This window comes from Capsella rubella, unplaced genomic scaffold, assembly GCF_000375325.1.
Source record: "Capsella rubella cultivar Monte Gargano unplaced genomic scaffold, Caprub1_0 scaffold_4, whole genome shotgun sequence".
Taxonomy (NCBI): Eukaryota; Viridiplantae; Streptophyta; class Magnoliopsida; order Brassicales; family Brassicaceae; genus Capsella; species Capsella rubella.
In genome coordinates, this window is record NW_006238920.1 from 1,954,835 (window position 1) to 1,971,097 (window position 16,263).

At 37.7% G+C, this 16,263-nt stretch overlaps 3 protein-coding genes and 1 pseudogene across 4 annotated transcripts; all 4 read left to right on the top strand.

Annotated features, from left to right (window-relative positions):
* The first annotated feature begins 946 nt into the window (after positions 1–946).
* LOC17889456 (F-box/kelch-repeat protein At1g64840) lies at positions 947–2,697 on the top strand. Of its 2 annotated transcripts, none has more exons than XM_006294308.2 (2): positions 947–1,031; positions 1,219–2,697. In XM_006294308.2, exon 2 carries the CDS (start codon positions 1,245–1,247, stop codon positions 2,427–2,429), a length of 1,185 nt encoding a protein of 394 aa, XP_006294370.2. In that variant the 5' UTR covers positions 947–1,031; positions 1,219–1,244; the 3' UTR covers positions 2,430–2,697. The 2 variants fall into 2 exon arrangements, with proteins under 2 accessions (XP_006294370.2, XP_023639679.1); XM_023783911.1 differs by lacking the exon at positions 947–1,031 and adding an exon at positions 1,101–1,118.
* A 1,446-nt stretch (positions 2,698–4,143) lies between these two features.
* LOC17889182 (insulin-degrading enzyme-like 2) lies at positions 4,144–10,111 on the top strand. Its single transcript, XM_006296355.2, has 26 exons — positions 4,144–4,300; positions 4,419–4,494; positions 4,634–4,701; positions 4,812–4,903; positions 4,986–5,059; positions 5,139–5,182; positions 5,382–5,433; positions 5,557–5,679; positions 5,784–5,896; positions 5,991–6,153; positions 6,403–6,495; positions 6,653–6,738; positions 6,827–6,913; positions 7,087–7,190; positions 7,277–7,379; positions 7,519–7,614; positions 7,712–7,901; positions 8,004–8,065; positions 8,154–8,258; positions 8,381–8,582; positions 8,661–8,869; positions 9,025–9,149; positions 9,228–9,279; positions 9,364–9,450; positions 9,530–9,652; positions 9,761–10,111. Exons 1-26 carry the CDS (start codon positions 4,160–4,162, stop codon positions 10,004–10,006), a joined length of 2,916 nt encoding a protein of 971 aa, XP_006296417.1. The 5' UTR covers positions 4,144–4,159; the 3' UTR covers positions 10,007–10,111.
* A 2,393-nt stretch (positions 10,112–12,504) lies between these two features.
* On the top strand, positions 12,505–14,055 carry LOC17888994 (F-box/kelch-repeat protein At1g64840). The gene has a single exon (XM_006295643.2). It carries the CDS (start codon positions 12,564–12,566, stop codon positions 13,704–13,706), a length of 1,143 nt encoding a protein of 380 aa, XP_006295705.1. The 5' UTR covers positions 12,505–12,563; the 3' UTR covers positions 13,707–14,055.
* A 160-nt stretch (positions 14,056–14,215) lies between these two features.
* On the top strand, positions 14,216–15,682 carry LOC17890350 (annotated as a pseudogene).
* The last annotated feature ends 581 nt before the right edge of the window (positions 15,683–16,263 follow it).

Below are 16,263 nucleotides of genomic sequence, written 5' to 3' on the forward strand. Positions count from 1 at the left end.
TTGACCAAAGTTTGTCAACAGTGCAAAAAGTTTCTCAGTTTTGACCAAAGATGTGTTTTATTCTTAGTCTCCAGCATTGCACAATTTGCCTTTGACACATCACACATATGTGCCATAGGTAGGTTAATGAACATGTGTTGATGACAAAAAGAAGGTAGGTATGTCAATCGACCTGGCCCGGCCCAAAAAATATTCGAACCTATATTTCAAAGCCTAGATGGCTACAGGGTTTTTTCGTCCTTTTTTGGTTTTACTTACGGATAAAAAAAAATCAACTTCTAAGTTCAAAATAATTTTTAAATAACAATATTTAAAGGTATACTATAAAAACAATACATCAAATTTTAAATAACTTATCAATATTCATTAAAAATAACTTAATTTAAAAGAAAAAATGAAAATGTCATAGATAAAGATTTTAAAAGTATTAAGTAAGATTAGTAAGTAAATATGAAAACTAATTTATTAATCAAATTATCTAATCAAACTAAAATAAATAAAAAAATTCAAAACATATTTGTTTAAGGACTTTTTAGGCCAGTCCGAATCCAATTGGTTTAAACCAAAAAATCTTTTACCTCAAATAGGCTTAGCTCAAAAATCCCGATTTTTCTTGAACATATATATTTAAATCCAAACCTAATTTTTTCATGACGAACTACATCGTAGGCTTTAATCCTAATTAACATGTCTAGCCGCCTATTAGCTACAGGCTACATACAGCCTACATACAGCCTACAACTTTCAAGAAAACTTATCAATTTATTCTTTACAAAAGCCCAATATAAGCCCATTTAATATAAAACAGTAAAAGTGGTATTTTAATAAAATGTGGTAACAAAACCCGATGAAACCGACATCAATTCTTCCTTTTTATCTTCTAGGTGACTCCGTTTCCAATTTCTTATCTTCTTATCTACTCTTCTACCCTAAAGCAGTAAAAATTCTCCACCCTTAAATCTCTCGTTGAAGTAATTTCTTCTCCATCCTCTGGTTTCACTTTGCATACTAGTCTTTCACTTACGACCAAGGTATGTTTCTTGTTTTGACTTCCCCTGCTTCTAATCAAAGCTCCCTTGAATTTTGGCTATAGACTTTAGTACTTGTATATCTTTAAGGTTCTTTGAGAAATCTTCTGGGTTCTATATTACTTCTGCAAATCTCTCACCTTTATACTTATGTGATAAAATCTTCTCTGTTCTGTTTGTTTTTGATCAGCAAACCTGTAAGGAGAAAGAAAGAAGATGTCATCGATGATGCCAGACTGGTCTCAGCTTCCCAATGAGCTACTTCCACTTATCTCCAAGAAACTGGAACTGGATGATTACTGTTTCGATGTAGTTCATGCTCGTTCTGTTTGCCGTTCGTGGCGATCATCATTTCCATTTCCTTCTTGCATGTTACGCCCAAGTTATTCTCTTCCCTCGTTCGTTGATTTCCCTCTGGAAAACAAAGAATTGTGCACCTTAAAGAAGGTCCCTTTGTTTCTCTTTAGAGTCCGAGGTCCTGCTGCTTCGGCTGCGTTACAGTGTGAGTATCTCCTGGGAGGAATAGGCCAAGATGAGTCGGATTATCGTTTGGCGCTTTCATCTCCCCTGCAGTGTTCAGTGAAAGTGAATGCCCGAGGAATTGATCCAACGTTGGTGAATGTTCTTGACTATCAGGTTGTTCCTATGGGGTATCAGTACAGAATAGTCGGTTGGGATCCCGAGCGATGGATAGGATATTACAGAGGTGTGGTTTTCCTTCCGCTAAACAAGGATGGAGAAGGACAAGAAGAGTTCATTGTGATCCTCAACTACTCTAAAGTTTTGTTGGTGTTAACAAGTGCGGAGATGAGGTGGAAGCGGCTCACGACTGTCCCAAACTATCAATGCACGGATTTAGTCACTTTTCGGGGACGGTTTTATGCGGTTTTTTTAACCGGGGAAATTGTCGTTATCGATCCTTATTCGCTGGAGGCGACTCCTTTGATGCCTTCGCAGCCTCTGCGTTCAGTCAATCATCTGGTTCCATCTGGCGATGATGAGCTTTACCTGGTCGAGAATTTCAACCCGATTCCTGATGCTGATGAACTAGATTTTAATCGGTTTACATGTAGAGTAAGTAGGCTAGATGAAGAGGCTGGTGTTTGGGTTGTTGTCAGTGATTTGGGAGGACGTGTGTTGTTTCCTGAACACTTTGGAAATGTCTCATGTTCTGCTAAGGAGTTTCCTGATGGCTGTGGTGTGAGTGGGAACTCAATTTTGTTCACCAATGAAGGTAATGTAACTTTTGCTTACAAATATGGAGTGCATACCGGAAGGGCCGAAGACGAGCTCAATATTTGGCGATTCTCTGGAGAGAAACGTGTGACGATCCTCAGCACATCTCCTACGGTGGCTCTCCGGGTTGAAGATCATTCTGAAAATCTCGCTTTGGATACCTGAGACATACTGTTGGTTTTGTATATGTTAGCTTTAGTGATCTTTAATGTTCTGAAGTGTGTGTATGTGTGTGTATTTTGTGTTTAAACTGTATGCTGAAAACTATATAACTTGTATTTCAGTTTTAGTTTTTGTTGTAACCTAACTACTTTCTCGAGACCAGACAGCTATCTCTATGGATATGGTTGTCTCATGAACTCTCAAAGCTGTATCTGGTCATGGTTGTGTAGTTCAAGTATACTATAGCTAGTCAAGGTAGATTTATTGAGGATTGTTGCATTGTTTGACTGTTTACTAAACTTAGTGCTGGATTAGCTTTCGTGTTCTCCAATCTGCAACGCCCTTTAGACAGCTTCTATTGTTGCTTCTTACTCTGTTTAAAGCCTCTGGCGTTGACAATGGTTACATTCTGGAGTTTCCCTTGTGTTTGAATATTTATATTTGATGCATGGCCACTTTTTCTGCAACACAAGAACCATTCGAGCGTCTATGTTGTTTAGTTCATTAACCAGAATTTAGTTAAGGTACCAACTTATATTACCTCTCTACCACTCAGACTTTGGATATATAGTTGATGCGGATCTATTTAATTGCCTTTGAGTTTATTATGAATAAGGTTCTTGGACATATTGATTCGAATGTTAACAAGGTCGAGTCGCTACGCAGGACCTTGAGAGTTGAGAGTTAACTTTACAATAAGTGATGAAGAATTCAAGGTAAGATGGCATGAAGTTTGCTTGACTTGAGACAGACATTGATGTACTAATTGACGTGGCTTTCTCCTTAGAGCAATGTTACAACTTTGATAGACATGAAGGCGACAAAGACAAGAACTTGGATGAGGAATCCTGGTTTTACTGGGAAGAGACTCTCACTGGGACACTCAAATTTACATAGATGCAGAGGTAATCTCCTCCTTTCCAACTTTCTTAGCAATAATAAAAACCTTGTACACTTGCTTGGCGGTTATTCTCAGACAAGTATTAAATACAAGTCATTCATCGATTAAATTGGGTTAGAGCATCCTTATTGCAAGCCTCTTAGAATTGGAAAAACAATCTTAGTATAGTGTTTTGTATCTTATTTAAGAGGCTTGCAATAAGGATGCTCTTAACTCTATGGTTAGTGGCTACACAAAAAACTTTGAGGAAAGCCAAAACAATCATATTTTAAAGCTTACATTTAAATCAAAAGTCATGGAAAATTCATTAGGGAAATATTTGTTTTTGTTTTTATTTTGACAACAACAATATAATAAAAGATTAAAGCGTCAAATAAACAAAATTTATTTGATGAAAACTTATGACAACAGTTAATTGGGCTCAATAGTAATATTTATTTTTCATAGTTATCATATTCAACTACTCTTTTTAAGTCCCCTATTGTATAAACTTTAACAACAAATTAGCAACTTGGCATTGACCAAATTAACACAGTGGATAATGACGACACTAGATTAGAGAGAGACAAAAGTCGAAAGACGTTGGACGAATAATAATAATACAAAGATCACTAGCGAAGACTCAGAGACTAGCGAAGACTATAACTATCACAAGTAATCACCGTTGGATCTGTAATACTTTGAGAAACATGCACCGTTGATAGTTAATCATACGTTAAGTCTACGACAGTCTCTGAAGTTTTCGGAGAAGACGACATTTCATATATATAAGAGCGAAGAAGACTCAGCGTAGACTTAAAAAAAGTATCCCAAAGTAACTGAATCGGAGAAGATGGCTGTTGGAACAGAGAAGGCGGCGGTTGATGGAGCTGAAGAGATACTAAAGCCGCGAACCGATAACAGAGAATATCGGAGGATTGTACTTAAGAATTCGCTCGAGGTGTTGTTAATTAGTGACCCTGAGACTGACAAGGTAAGCTCAGCTCGATGGTAATAGCTCAACTGGTAAAAATCTTTACACGAGACACTATAACTTGCTTTGGTTCTGAACATTTTATGACATGTTACTACTTGTCTTTTGCTTTTTTTAGTGTGCTGCTTCGATGAATGTTAGCGTTGGATCATTCTCTGACCCGGACGGTTTGGAAGGCCTAGCTCATTTCCTTGGTACTACTACTTCCTATCCCAGTTTCTTTTAGTGATTTGCTTCCTGTATATATAACATCTGATTTTGTGCTGGCGGGTTTTTTTTTTTTTTTTTTTTTTTTTTTTTTTTTTTTTTTTTTTTTTTATGGTGATGATTCAGAGCATATGCTATTTTATGCAAGTGAAAAGTATCCAGAGGAAGATGGTTACTCCAAGTACATAGCAGAGGTAATGTTCTTCTCCAGCTTTGGAACACAAACTTGATCATTCTTGCATCAGTTGTAAGAAACTTAGGGATGTGCTTAGTGCTTATTGTAACTCTGTTTTTTTTTATGTAGCATGGAGGGAGCAGAAATGCTTATACAGCCAGTGAAGATACAAATTACCATTTCGATATCAATACAGATTCTTTTGATGAAGCTTTGGACAGGTTCTTTTGTTTTTGTTTTTTCTCTCTTGATCGATGAAGCCTTTTGACTGTGTCTAATTTTACTAGTGATTGCTATGACCAGGTTTGCACAGTTCTTTATCAAACCATTGATGTCTGCTGATGCCACCATGAGAGAGATAAAGGCTGTCGACTCTGGTTAGCTTTACACGTTCTTGATAGCTCTCCTTTTGAGATCTGTTTGGTAAATCTAATGAGGTCGATCTCTTTCATGCAGAGAATCAGAAAAACTTGTTGTCTGATCCTTGGCGTATGAACCAGGTATGTTCCCTTGCTCTAAAGAACAGTTATATGGTTAAATATGTTTATTTCATAGAAAGGAAAAGTAGATTATTTTAAGTATGAACACTAAGGTTTTTTCTTTGAACTTGTAGTACTTTATATCTAAATTCCACAAGTCTCTTGATATGTATTTATATAGTATCTAACTTAGCATTGTCTTTCTTTTACGTTGACACAGTTACAGAAGCATCTAAGTAGAGAAGACCATCCATATCACAAATTTAACACAGGTTCATGTTCTAATATTATCTATCCTTAATTGATGCTGGCTTGCGTCCATTAGGAAACATCAGTGCATGGTCTTTACTAATTGTTTTTTCTCTCAATGCTAAGAAAGTGATAACTTTGATTAGGTAACATGGATACTCTTCATGTACGACCCGAAGCAAAAGGAATAGATACAAGAAGTGAACTAATCAAATTCTATGATGAACACTATTCTGCCAACATTATGCATTTGGTTATATATGGCAAAGGTAGGTTTTGGAGCTAAGCAAAAATTCTTTTAATTTCAGAAAACAAAAGTATTAACATACTTAACATTTGTACATTTTTTTGTTTTGCTCTGGATTTTTTTCAGAATGCCTTGATAAAACTCAAGGCCTAGTGGAAGAGTTGTTCCAGGAAATTCGAAACACCAACAAAGATATCCCTAGGTTTCCTGGTCAGCCGTGTACTCATGACCATTTACAGGTTTTGTTCATTATTTCAACTATAGCATTTATATGAAATGAAGACATATTCATGCTAACATGTTGCTAAGGCTGTGTTTTTCATTTGGTTTTAGGTTCTTGTGAAGGCTGTTCCCATAAAGCAGGGTCACAAGCTCACTGTTTCTTGGCCTATAACTCCTACCATCCATCACTATGAAGAAGCACCAGCCATGTACGTTGGGCGTCTACTTGGTCATGAAGGAGAAGGAAGTTTGTTTCATACGTTAAAAATCCTTGGTAGGTTTTCTTTAAGGGCCAAACTAATTATATATGTTTTGGCTCGCAATAATGGATCGAAAAATTGTTGTAGTCTTCAGCTCTCTATCTCTGGGTTTTAAATTTTATCTTACTTTTTTTTAGAAGATAGGTTGTCACTAGAAATTTGTGAATATTAGAGATAACTTATTTAGGCCGTCTAGTAAATTTTTTTGTATCAACAGTTCTTTATTTAGTAATCTAGTTTAATTCTTCTTAATACTTCCACAGGTTGGGCAACAGGACTGTATGCTGGCGAGAGAAACTGGACTATGGAGTATTCTTTCTTCAATGTTATAATTGATCTTACTGATACTGGCCATGGTGGGTTTATGTATTTTTCTTAGGTCTTTTATTTTAATTTATAGTCTATGCAAGCTCGCAACAATCTCTTATATGTTGAATCGATGGTAATGTTTTGCCTGCTGTGTAGTCAGTACCTGATAGTTTTTGGTGCTTTGTTTATGTTCTTTGTATACAGAGCACATGGAAGATATTTTGGGATTGTTGTTCATATACATTAAGCATTTACAACAGTCTGGTGTTTCTCAGTGGATTTTCGATGAGGTATTTAGTTACTGTTTCTATTTTTTTCTGCTGTTGCCTGCTTTTAATCTAGCTAGCTAGTACTCTTATTGAATCATTGTTATTGCAGCTCTCAGCTATCTCTGAGGCAGAGTTTCATTACAAAGCCAAAACACACGCAATTTCGTATGCGACGTGTATTTCAATGAATATGACGGTACTAGAACTATTTTCAGCTGTGAAATCTATTTCTGCTCAGTCTATACTTGGACTTATATGCTTACTCTTACAATCTCATCAAGCACTACTAAGAAACTCGGTATTGTGGCTATGAATTTCACTTGAAAAAAGAAAAAACTCTTATGTGTCCTTTGGAAATGATTGCTTCAGATATACCCAATGAAGCATTGGCTGGTTGGATCATCACTGCCTTGTAAATTTAATCCAGCTAGTGTTGAAAAGGTTTTCGATGAGCTTTCTCCCAGTAATGTTCGGTATGTTGAACAATGTGTTTCGTAGAGTTTACACGAAGCATCAAAATCTTGTCATGTTGCATAATCTAGTGCCATTATTTATGTAGAATCTTTTGGGAATCAACTAAATTTGAAGGGAAAACAAACAAGGTTGAGCCATGGTATAACACTGATTATTCTCTTGAGAAGATAACCAAATTCACCATTCAGGTTGGATTTTGATATATTAGTTTCCTGAAGATCATATTATATAATTGCATGTTTATTTTCCTCTGCATTTATATTCTGTTTTGATTTAATATTTTCCTATAAGAAGAAGTTCAGTTTTGGTTTTTGTTAACAATTACAGGAGTGGGTTCAGTCTTCCCCTGATGTAAACCTGCTTCTACCAACACCTAATGTCTTCATTCCTACAGATTTTTCATTGAAGGATTTTAAGGATAAGGTTTAGTTCTATCACTTTAGTTACAATGTACAACAAACATTTAAAGTTTAATGTGTGAAACAGAAATCTTATGTCACATAACCAAATTATGGATCAGGAGATATTTCCTGTTTTGTTGAGAGAGACATCATTCTCAAGATTGTGGTATAAACCTGATACAAAGTTCTTCAAACCGAAGGCATATGTTAAGATGGAATTTAACTGCCCCCTTGCAGTCACCTCTCCCGATGCTGTAGTTCTTTCAAATATGTTTGTTTGGTTGCTGACGGACTATTTGAATGAATATGGTAAGATTTGATATATAGAGACACACATCTTTCGGTTATTTCCTTTTCAACTATGGTGTTATTTGTTATTATCTTCGATCAATCTGTACTTTGATGTTTCAGCTTGTTATGCTCGAATTGCTGGTCTTCGCTATGGAATAAGTCTCTCGGACAATGGTTTTGAGGTATGTTTGTATAATTTTCTTTTGACATTTTTCTTATGTCTTTTGCTCAGTGATTTTTCATGTTTGACTAACTGTTTCTCATTTCCAGCTCTATCTTTCTGGCTTTAATCACAAATTGAGAATCTTGCTGGAAGCTGTCATTCAAAAGATAGCAAAATTCGGAGTAAAACCTGACAGGTTTTTAGTTATTAAGGTAATCTTGTTAGTAGATTTGTTCTTAAGTAGCATAATAACTCTTCTTTTTGGAGTTTGTACAATAAGCTTGTTACCAGATTTATTGAATCCATATTTCTATCCTTCCCTATCTTGAAACAGGAAACGATCACAAAGGCATACCGAAACCACAAATTCTGGCAACCATATCATCAAGCAATGAGTTACTGCTCGATAATATTACAAGAACACTCTTGGCCTTGGACAGAGGAACTAGATACACTTTCTCATTTGGAAGCTGAAGACTTGGCTAAGTTCGTTCCAATGTTGTTATCAAGGACATTTGTTGAGTGCTATATAGCAGGTATCAACATTACCCATGTTGTATGATAGTATTTGGTCTTTACTCCTTTTTTCATATAATATAAGACATTCATTTCAGGAAATGTTGACAAGAACGAAGCTGAGTCAATGGTTAAGCATATCGAAGATGTTCTCTTTAACGAACCAAAACCTATTTGTCGTCCGTTGTTTCCATCCCAGTTCTTGACAAATAGGGTTGTAGAGCTCAGTACATGCATGAAGTACTTCTACCATCAAGAAGGCTCGAACCCCAGCGATGAAAATTCGGCTCTAGTTCATTACATTCAGGTATATTTGTGTCAAGATTATTAGTTTGCCTTTGAACATAGCGGTATACTCAGGTTTGGTACTTGTAAACCTTTTCTCGTAGTGTTTAGTACTTACACTCAGGTCTCTTCTAAACCTTGGTTTTCTTGCTAACGGAATTGGTTCGCCATGAACAGGTTCATCAAGATGAATTTTCCATGAATATCAAACTTCAGATTTTTGAACTTATTGCAAAGCAAGCCACTTTTCACCAGCTTAGATCAGTTGAGCAACTTGGTTACATTACTTCACTTTCTCAAAGGTACATAAGAATTAATTTCTCATACGTTTGACTGTTACTGAGTTCTTGTTGACGCATAAGTACATTCCTGCGATTCAGAAACGACTCTGGTGTCTATGGTCTACATTTCATCATCCAATCTTCAGTCAAGGTACCAAACTACCAATCTTTCTTGCCACACAGATTTTGCATACATATGTCTTTAATTAATTGCTTTTGAATTTATTGTTAACAGGGTCCTGGACATATTGATTCGAGGGTCGAGTCTCTACTCAAGGACCTTGAGAGTAAACTTTACAATATGAGCAATGAAGAATTCAAGGTGAGATAACACAACAAGATATTTTAGAATGTAATGTGATTAAACATTAATGCACTAACTGACATGAATTTCTTTCCAGAGCAATGTAACAACGTTGATAGATATGAAGCTTGAGAAACACAAGAACTTGAGCGAGGAATCGTGGTTTTACTGGGGAGAGATTCAAGACGGAACACTCAAATTTAACCGCAAAGATGCAGAGGTAATCGACAAACCGCTTCCATAATTTCATGCTCCTTAAGTCCTCCTTTTTGGACAGTTGAAGCCAAATAACATATATCCCTTTGTGTTATGCTTTATGGTTTTTCAGGTGGCTGCACTGAGAGAGCTAAAGAAGGAAGAGTTAATAGATTTCTTCGACGAATACGTAAAGGTCGACGCACCGAAAAAGAAATCGTTGAGTGTATGCGTTTACGGAAACCAGCATTCAAAGGAAATGGCATCTGACAAAGACAAAGTTGTATCACCATCCATAGAAATCGAAGACATTATTGGTTTTAGAAACTCTCAACATCTTTACGGATCGTTGAGAGGATGTGGCCAGCTGAAACTTTGATGAGCTCCCAACACTTTTCAAAGATTTATATATATATACACTCTTATTCATATACCAAAATAAATGTAAACCTGTATTTAACTGGTTTGTAATAAAACAGAGTTTTATCATAGAAAAAATGTTTATAACATATTTAAGAGTTGTTGTTAAAAACAAAAAAAAAAACATATTTAAGAGTTGTGGAACTAATTTTGCATAATTCTTTAAATTTATTCAGGAAAATACACTAGCCATTAATGTTTCAAATATTTTTAGTGGTTTTTGGATTATGGTTTTTGGTTTTTAGATTATAGATTTTGGTTTATCATTTACAGATTTTGTAATTAAATGAAAAATAGAAAAAGAATATCAATTCACGTTATAAAAATAAAAACGGTAGCAGTCACGCGCGGCGATTGCCAAAAACCTAATCGTCGAAAGTTTTCACCAGCCGCTATCTTGCTTGCCTCTCCGGTGTTCGGTTGCGACCGACGCCGTGAGAGGGCTCTTTTGCTTCTGTTTGTTTGCTTGTCGTTTCGGTTCTGCGCATGAAGCTCTCGATTGTTTCAGGAATTTGTCTTGATTTCTCGCGGCGCTTTGGTTGGAGCTCCGCCGTGCGTGTCGGCCTCTCGAGGTGGATGGGTGCTCCTCCGTTTTGACCCCTCTCGCTAGTCGACGACGGAGTTTGATTTCCTCTCTCTTCGCCACGCAATTTCGACCGGCGAGATCTACTTGTAGATCTGGCTCCACCTCTTTGATTCCTAGCGGCGGACCAAACACCTCTCGGCGGTTTTGCTACAGCTGTGGTGACGATCTGCCGTGTTTCAACGGTTTCTATTACTCCTTAGCTCTGCGCTTCGGAGATCGCCGTGTTTCGACCCACATTAACCGGTGATTAGACGGCATATCAAACGGTCTATTTCGCTTGAGGACGGCGTTTGTTTCTTGACGTTTTGCAGTCTCTGTCTTCACCGTGTGGTTCGATCTCGTCCTTTGGAGCTTAGCCTTGCGAGTGGATTCGATGTCTGATTCGGAGCGAGTCGTGTTTGTTTTTCTCGGCTTATCACTTCGTCTCGTTTAGATGTCGAAGCCTCACCACTCTAGCTTCTCTCCTTCGGATAGGTTTTCTTGACAATGCTTCTAGTAAGCTTCAGTTTAGGTCTTCTTTCTCGACAATAAGGCTCGGCGATCGTTTGGACGCTTCTCTGTTGGTCAAATATGTCTGAAGACAGCAGCATATCTTGTAGGAGAGTGTCCTTTTTGACGCGTTGGGCATTGTTTATTGTCTTGGCTGCTCCTTTTTGAGCTTTTCAGGAGCTCCGGTGTTGCTGCTTTGGGATGTTTTGGCTACCGGTGGTGGTTCTTTATAACATCTCCATTTCGTGAGTATTACTGGTATTTCTTGTTTCGTTGTTTGCTTTTTGCCCTGATATTGGTTGTGTCTTGTTGCTGCTGGTGCTGTGAGTTGAAGTTAGTGTACCAGAAAGTTTCTGCCTGTTATTTTGCTTGCTGGGTGAGCTAGAGGAGCTAGTAAGACTAATAGCTTACGGTGTGGTGTTAAGATGAGTATTTAGCTCTGTACTAGCTGACTCCGGGGAATGGACTTGGTAGGGGGAGCTCACACCGTTTGCAGTTTTTAGTTTGTGAGGTTTCATTCTAGGAAAGCTCATGGATGTTGTTAGATGAGCCACTCTCACATGATGCCGGGGACGTATGTGATCGAGGGCTCTGTAAACTTCGCCGTTGACAGCTTAGTCTTGAACCTCCATTGAAAGGCTTCTAGTGCGTCTTTTGCTTGAGAATTGTGGCTTCTTCAATCTGTTCTCGCTCTTCGTCTTCAGCTTGGCACTCCTGAAGAACACCTTTATCGTTATCACTTCGTCAAACTCCTCGTGTCTATGTTGAGTGGATGGACTGAGATCATTTTTATGAATTATGCTTCCATGTTTTTATCTTTTTTGCCATGAGACCATTTTTATAGGATTATAATCTATGATTGTAAACCTAAACATTTTCATTTTTAATGAAATATTTACATTCTTAGCAAAAAAAAAAAAAAAAAAAAAAAAAAAAAAACCACATTTTGTGGTTTTTGGATTTTAAGAAGAAATAGCAAAATCTTCTAAAATCTGGATTTCATAATTTTTAGAAAATCTATATTTTTAAGAATCATGAATGGCTAATAAAATAGATTTTGCAGAATAAAACCCAAAAACTGATTTAAAAACAACTCTTAAATATGTTTTTTTTTTATGTGTAACAAAATATATTTAAGAGTTGTGAATTAGAATCAAAAGCCTAATTCATACAAAAAAAGAAAAATGTTTATAACAAAGCCCAATTCGGCCATAAAATAGAGAATATAGTAAAGCCTAAAACGGCCCAACTACGAGAGCTAGTTAAATTAAATTAAATGACCCGTACCGAGTCAACCCGACCTGACTAATGACTATTAGATCTGCGATTAATCTTCTTCTCTACAAGTAGAAGCTTTAGAAACAGAGCGCTCCTAATTCGCGATTAATTTGCCAAATTGCCATTAATCTGCGATTAATTTGTTCTTTCTCCATCAGCAAAAATGGCAACGAAAGAGCTCACATTGTTCAAGAAAGACTGGTCTTTTCTCTCTAAAGAGCTACTACTCATTATCTCAACTCTTCTGAAGAACTGTTTCGATGTTGTTCATGCTCGTTCTGTCTGCAGCTCATGGCGATCTACATTTCCCTTTCCTTCTTCGTTGGTACGCCCAAGTTACTCTCTTCCCACACTCATGGAGTTCACTCTCGAAAGCAAAGACTCGTGTACACTCGAAAAGGTCCCTTTGTTCCTCTTTAGAGTCAAAACTACTGTTGCTGATGAGTATTTTTTAGGAGCAATAGGTCGAGATGATCGTATAGAGCTTTCAAATTCATCTCCTTTTCAGTGTTCTGTGAAAGTGAAGGTCCCTAGATCTGATCCAACTTTGATGAACATGCTAGACTGCGAGGTTATTTCACTAGGCCATCAGTACAGAATGATTGGTTGGGATCCTGAAGAATCGTCAACAAATTACAGAGGTGTGGCTTTTATTATGTTAAACAAGAATGGAGGGAGAGGAGAGTTTGTTGTGGTCCTTAACTACTCTAGAGTTTTGTTGGTGTTAAGAAGTTCTGAAATGAGGTGGATGTGGCTTAAGGACGTCTCAGATGCTACCTGTAAGGATTTAGTTACTTTTAGAGGCAAGTTTTATGCATCTTTTCTTAACGGAGATATTGTCGTAATCGATCCTTATTCGCTGGAAGTGTTTCTTCCCCTGATGCCCTCGCAGCCTTTGAATTCAAGCAATTATCTTGTTCCAGCCGGCGATGATGAGCTTTTCTTGGTTGAGAAAATCATCACAAGATACGGTGAACTAAATTTTAGTCAGTTTGCATGTAGAGTGAGTAGGCTAGATGAGGAGGCTGGTAAATGGGTCGTGGTCAGCGAATTGGGAGGTCGTGTTTTCTTTATTGGACACTTTGGAAATGTGTGCTGCTCAGCTAAGGAGCTTCCTAATGGTTGTGGTGTGAGTGGGAACTCTATCTTCTTCACCAATGAGGGAGGAAGTGTAACTTACTCCTACAAATATGGAGTACATACAGGAAGGGCAGAAGACAGCCTCGGTTTTTGGAGTTTGTCAAGTGAGAATCGTGTGATGATCTTCAATAGATCTCCCGTTGTGGCTCTCTGGATTGGGTGCTAATCCAAAAATCTCGCTAATGTATACGTTGTGCTGGTTTTTTTCTTCATTAGATTGTACTTCAAATTACAGAGATGTGACTTTTCTTCTGCTAAACATGGATCGAGGAAGAGATTTCGATGTGCTGGTCATCTACCGAAATGATGTAAAAGACCCCAAGAGATCCTCAAGCGCAAAAATCATGATCCCAACAACACATCTCTGGGTGGATTCCGAAATTATAAGTCAAAACAAACTTGCCATATGATCTTTGGTATATATGTCTAGTACCTCTATCTCTGTCATTTTGTGACTATTTCTTGTATTCCAAGTTCCCCCAAGACATTGTAACACCACTAGCCATGTTACATCATTTCCATTGTCTTATGAACAACTCTCATATTAATGCAAATACTCAAAAACGCATCATAGCTTTCTCTCTTTCCAAAACTGACTCTACCCAAAACATAAAGGTCAATCATCTATTTTAACCCGAATTCGCTAAACCCTAAATCCATTTCTTCTAACGCAACAATCAGCCGCTGAGATCTTCAAGTTTCTTCTCCATCGTTGGTTTCTTCAGTGTTCTTAATCTTTCGATTTCGGCAGGTATGTGTCTCTTATCATTGTCCTCGGTATTGCAGTGGTGGACTTAAGCTCATATGTTTTTTTTTTAGAGTATTGCAAAATTTATTCAACACTGTTTGTTTCTTTTGTTATTAGTTCCGTTGCCGAAAATGTCATCGGTGATGCCAGACTGGTCTCAGCCTCCAGAGGAGCTACTACAACTTATCTCACAGAAACTGGAACTGGAGGATTACTGTTTCGATGTAGTTCATGCTCGTTCTGTTTGCCGTTTGTGGCGAACCTTATTTCCATTTCCTTCTTGCTTGTTACGCCCAAGTTACTCTCTTCCCTCGTTTGTGGATTTCTCTCTGGAAAACAAAGATTTGTGTACCTTGGAGAAGGTCCCTTTGTTCCTCTTTAGAGTCCAAGCTCCTGCTGCGTTACCATCCGAGTATATTCTTGGAGGAATACGCCGAGCTGAGTCAAAGGATCGTATGGAGCTTCCATCTCCCCTTTCAATGTTCAGTGAAAGTGAATGTCCCAGATTCTGATCCAACCTTGATGAACATGCTTGACTGCCAGATCCTACCTCTGGGCTACCAGTACAGAATGACTGATTGGGATACTGAAGTTTATGCACAACGTTACAGAGGCGCGGCTTTTCTTCCTCTAAACAAGGATGGAGGAGGAGGAGGAGAATTCGTTGTATGGTGATTTCTTGCTGTTAAAGAGTGATCAAATGAGGTGGACGTGGCTTAAGAATACCTCAAATGCTTCATGCTCGGATTTAGTCACTTTTAGAGGCAGATTTTATGCAGCCTATTATAACGGGGACATTTTCAGTTTCGATCCTTATTCGATGCAATGGAGTTCTATGATGCCTTCTGAGCCTCTACACTCAAGCAGTTATCTGATTCCATATGGTGATGATGAGCTTTACCTCGTTGTGAGTTTCAACCCCTTTCCTGGCGCCAAGGTACTAAATTTAAATCGGTTAACATGTAGAGTGAGTAGGCTAGATGCAGAGACTGGTAAATGGGTTGTGGTCAGCGATTTGGGAGACCGTGTGTTGTTTATTGGACACTTTGGAAATGTCTGCTGCTCGGGTAAGGAGCTTCCTGATGGCTGTGGTGTGACTGCAAACTCAATCTTGTTCACCAATGCAGGCTATCTAACTTTTGCATATAAATATGGAGTACATACTGGAAGGGAGGACGACGAACTCAACATTTGGAGATTCTCAAGAGAATACCGTGTGATGGTCCTTAACACATCTCCGGTTGTGACTCTTCGAGTTGAGGGCGAAGCTGAAAATCGCGCTATCGTTACCTGAGACATTCTCTTGCTTTTGGTTTTTATTAGATCACAAGCACCCTAACCTTTGATATTAGGTTTATATATTTTGTGATCTCTGATGTTACCCATTGATGTATCATGAACTCTCAAAGCTCAATCAGCAAGGCCGTGTACTTGGTATCACATGGGCCTGTGTTTTACCAAGACTCTCCCAAGTTACCAAAGGCTTTTCAAAGAAATTCCAAAATCATATGAAACTCAACTTGCAGAGATGTTCCAAGCCACTCTGCAAATTTACAAGTCTGTACATTGCAGGGTATTGAAACGGGTCATGTGTGTCTTCTATTGATGCCTTGGAGATTTTGAGCCAACCTAAGGCCACACAAAAGATGAAGAAGCAGGTGCTTCCTCCATATCAAAGCCATATAAAGAAAAGTAAAAAAAAAACTGAAGAATAGATATATGATTATAAACAACATATTAATCATTACTTGATGGTTTTATTTATTTTTTTAAGCTCTCGAGTTCCAACTTCCGAGAAGTGTTTACTAGTGGGAAACCAAACAGTCTCTAGTTCAAAAACAAAACAAAAAAAGCCTTACGTGTTTATATTTTGTGTTTACTACACTCTTTCCTCTTTGAGTTTTAAGGTTGAGAGAGATTTAGAAGCTTTGATAATGGCGAATCAACATTTCTTCAAGCCTCTTCTTCCTGGCTT

Bases quoted from the DNA above. Each gene is read 5' to 3' on its own strand.
- LOC17889456 (XM_006294308.2), top strand. From the start codon at position 1,245: ATGTCATCGATGATGCCAGACTGGTCTCAGCTTCCCAATGAGCTACTT.
- LOC17889182 (XM_006296355.2), top strand. From the start codon at position 4,160: ATGGCTGTTGGAACAGAGAAGGCGGCGGTTGATGGAGCTGAAGAGATA. The intron at 6,914-7,086 runs GTACTAGAACTA...TGATTGCTTCAG, and splicing joins GTATTTCAATGAATATGACG to ATATACCCAATGAAGCATTG. The intron at 7,615-7,711 runs GTTTAGTTCTAT...ATTATGGATCAG, and splicing joins TGAAGGATTTTAAGGATAAG to GAGATATTTCCTGTTTTGTT.
- LOC17888994 (XM_006295643.2), top strand. From the start codon at position 12,564: ATGGCAACGAAAGAGCTCACATTGTTCAAGAAAGACTGGTCTTTTCTC.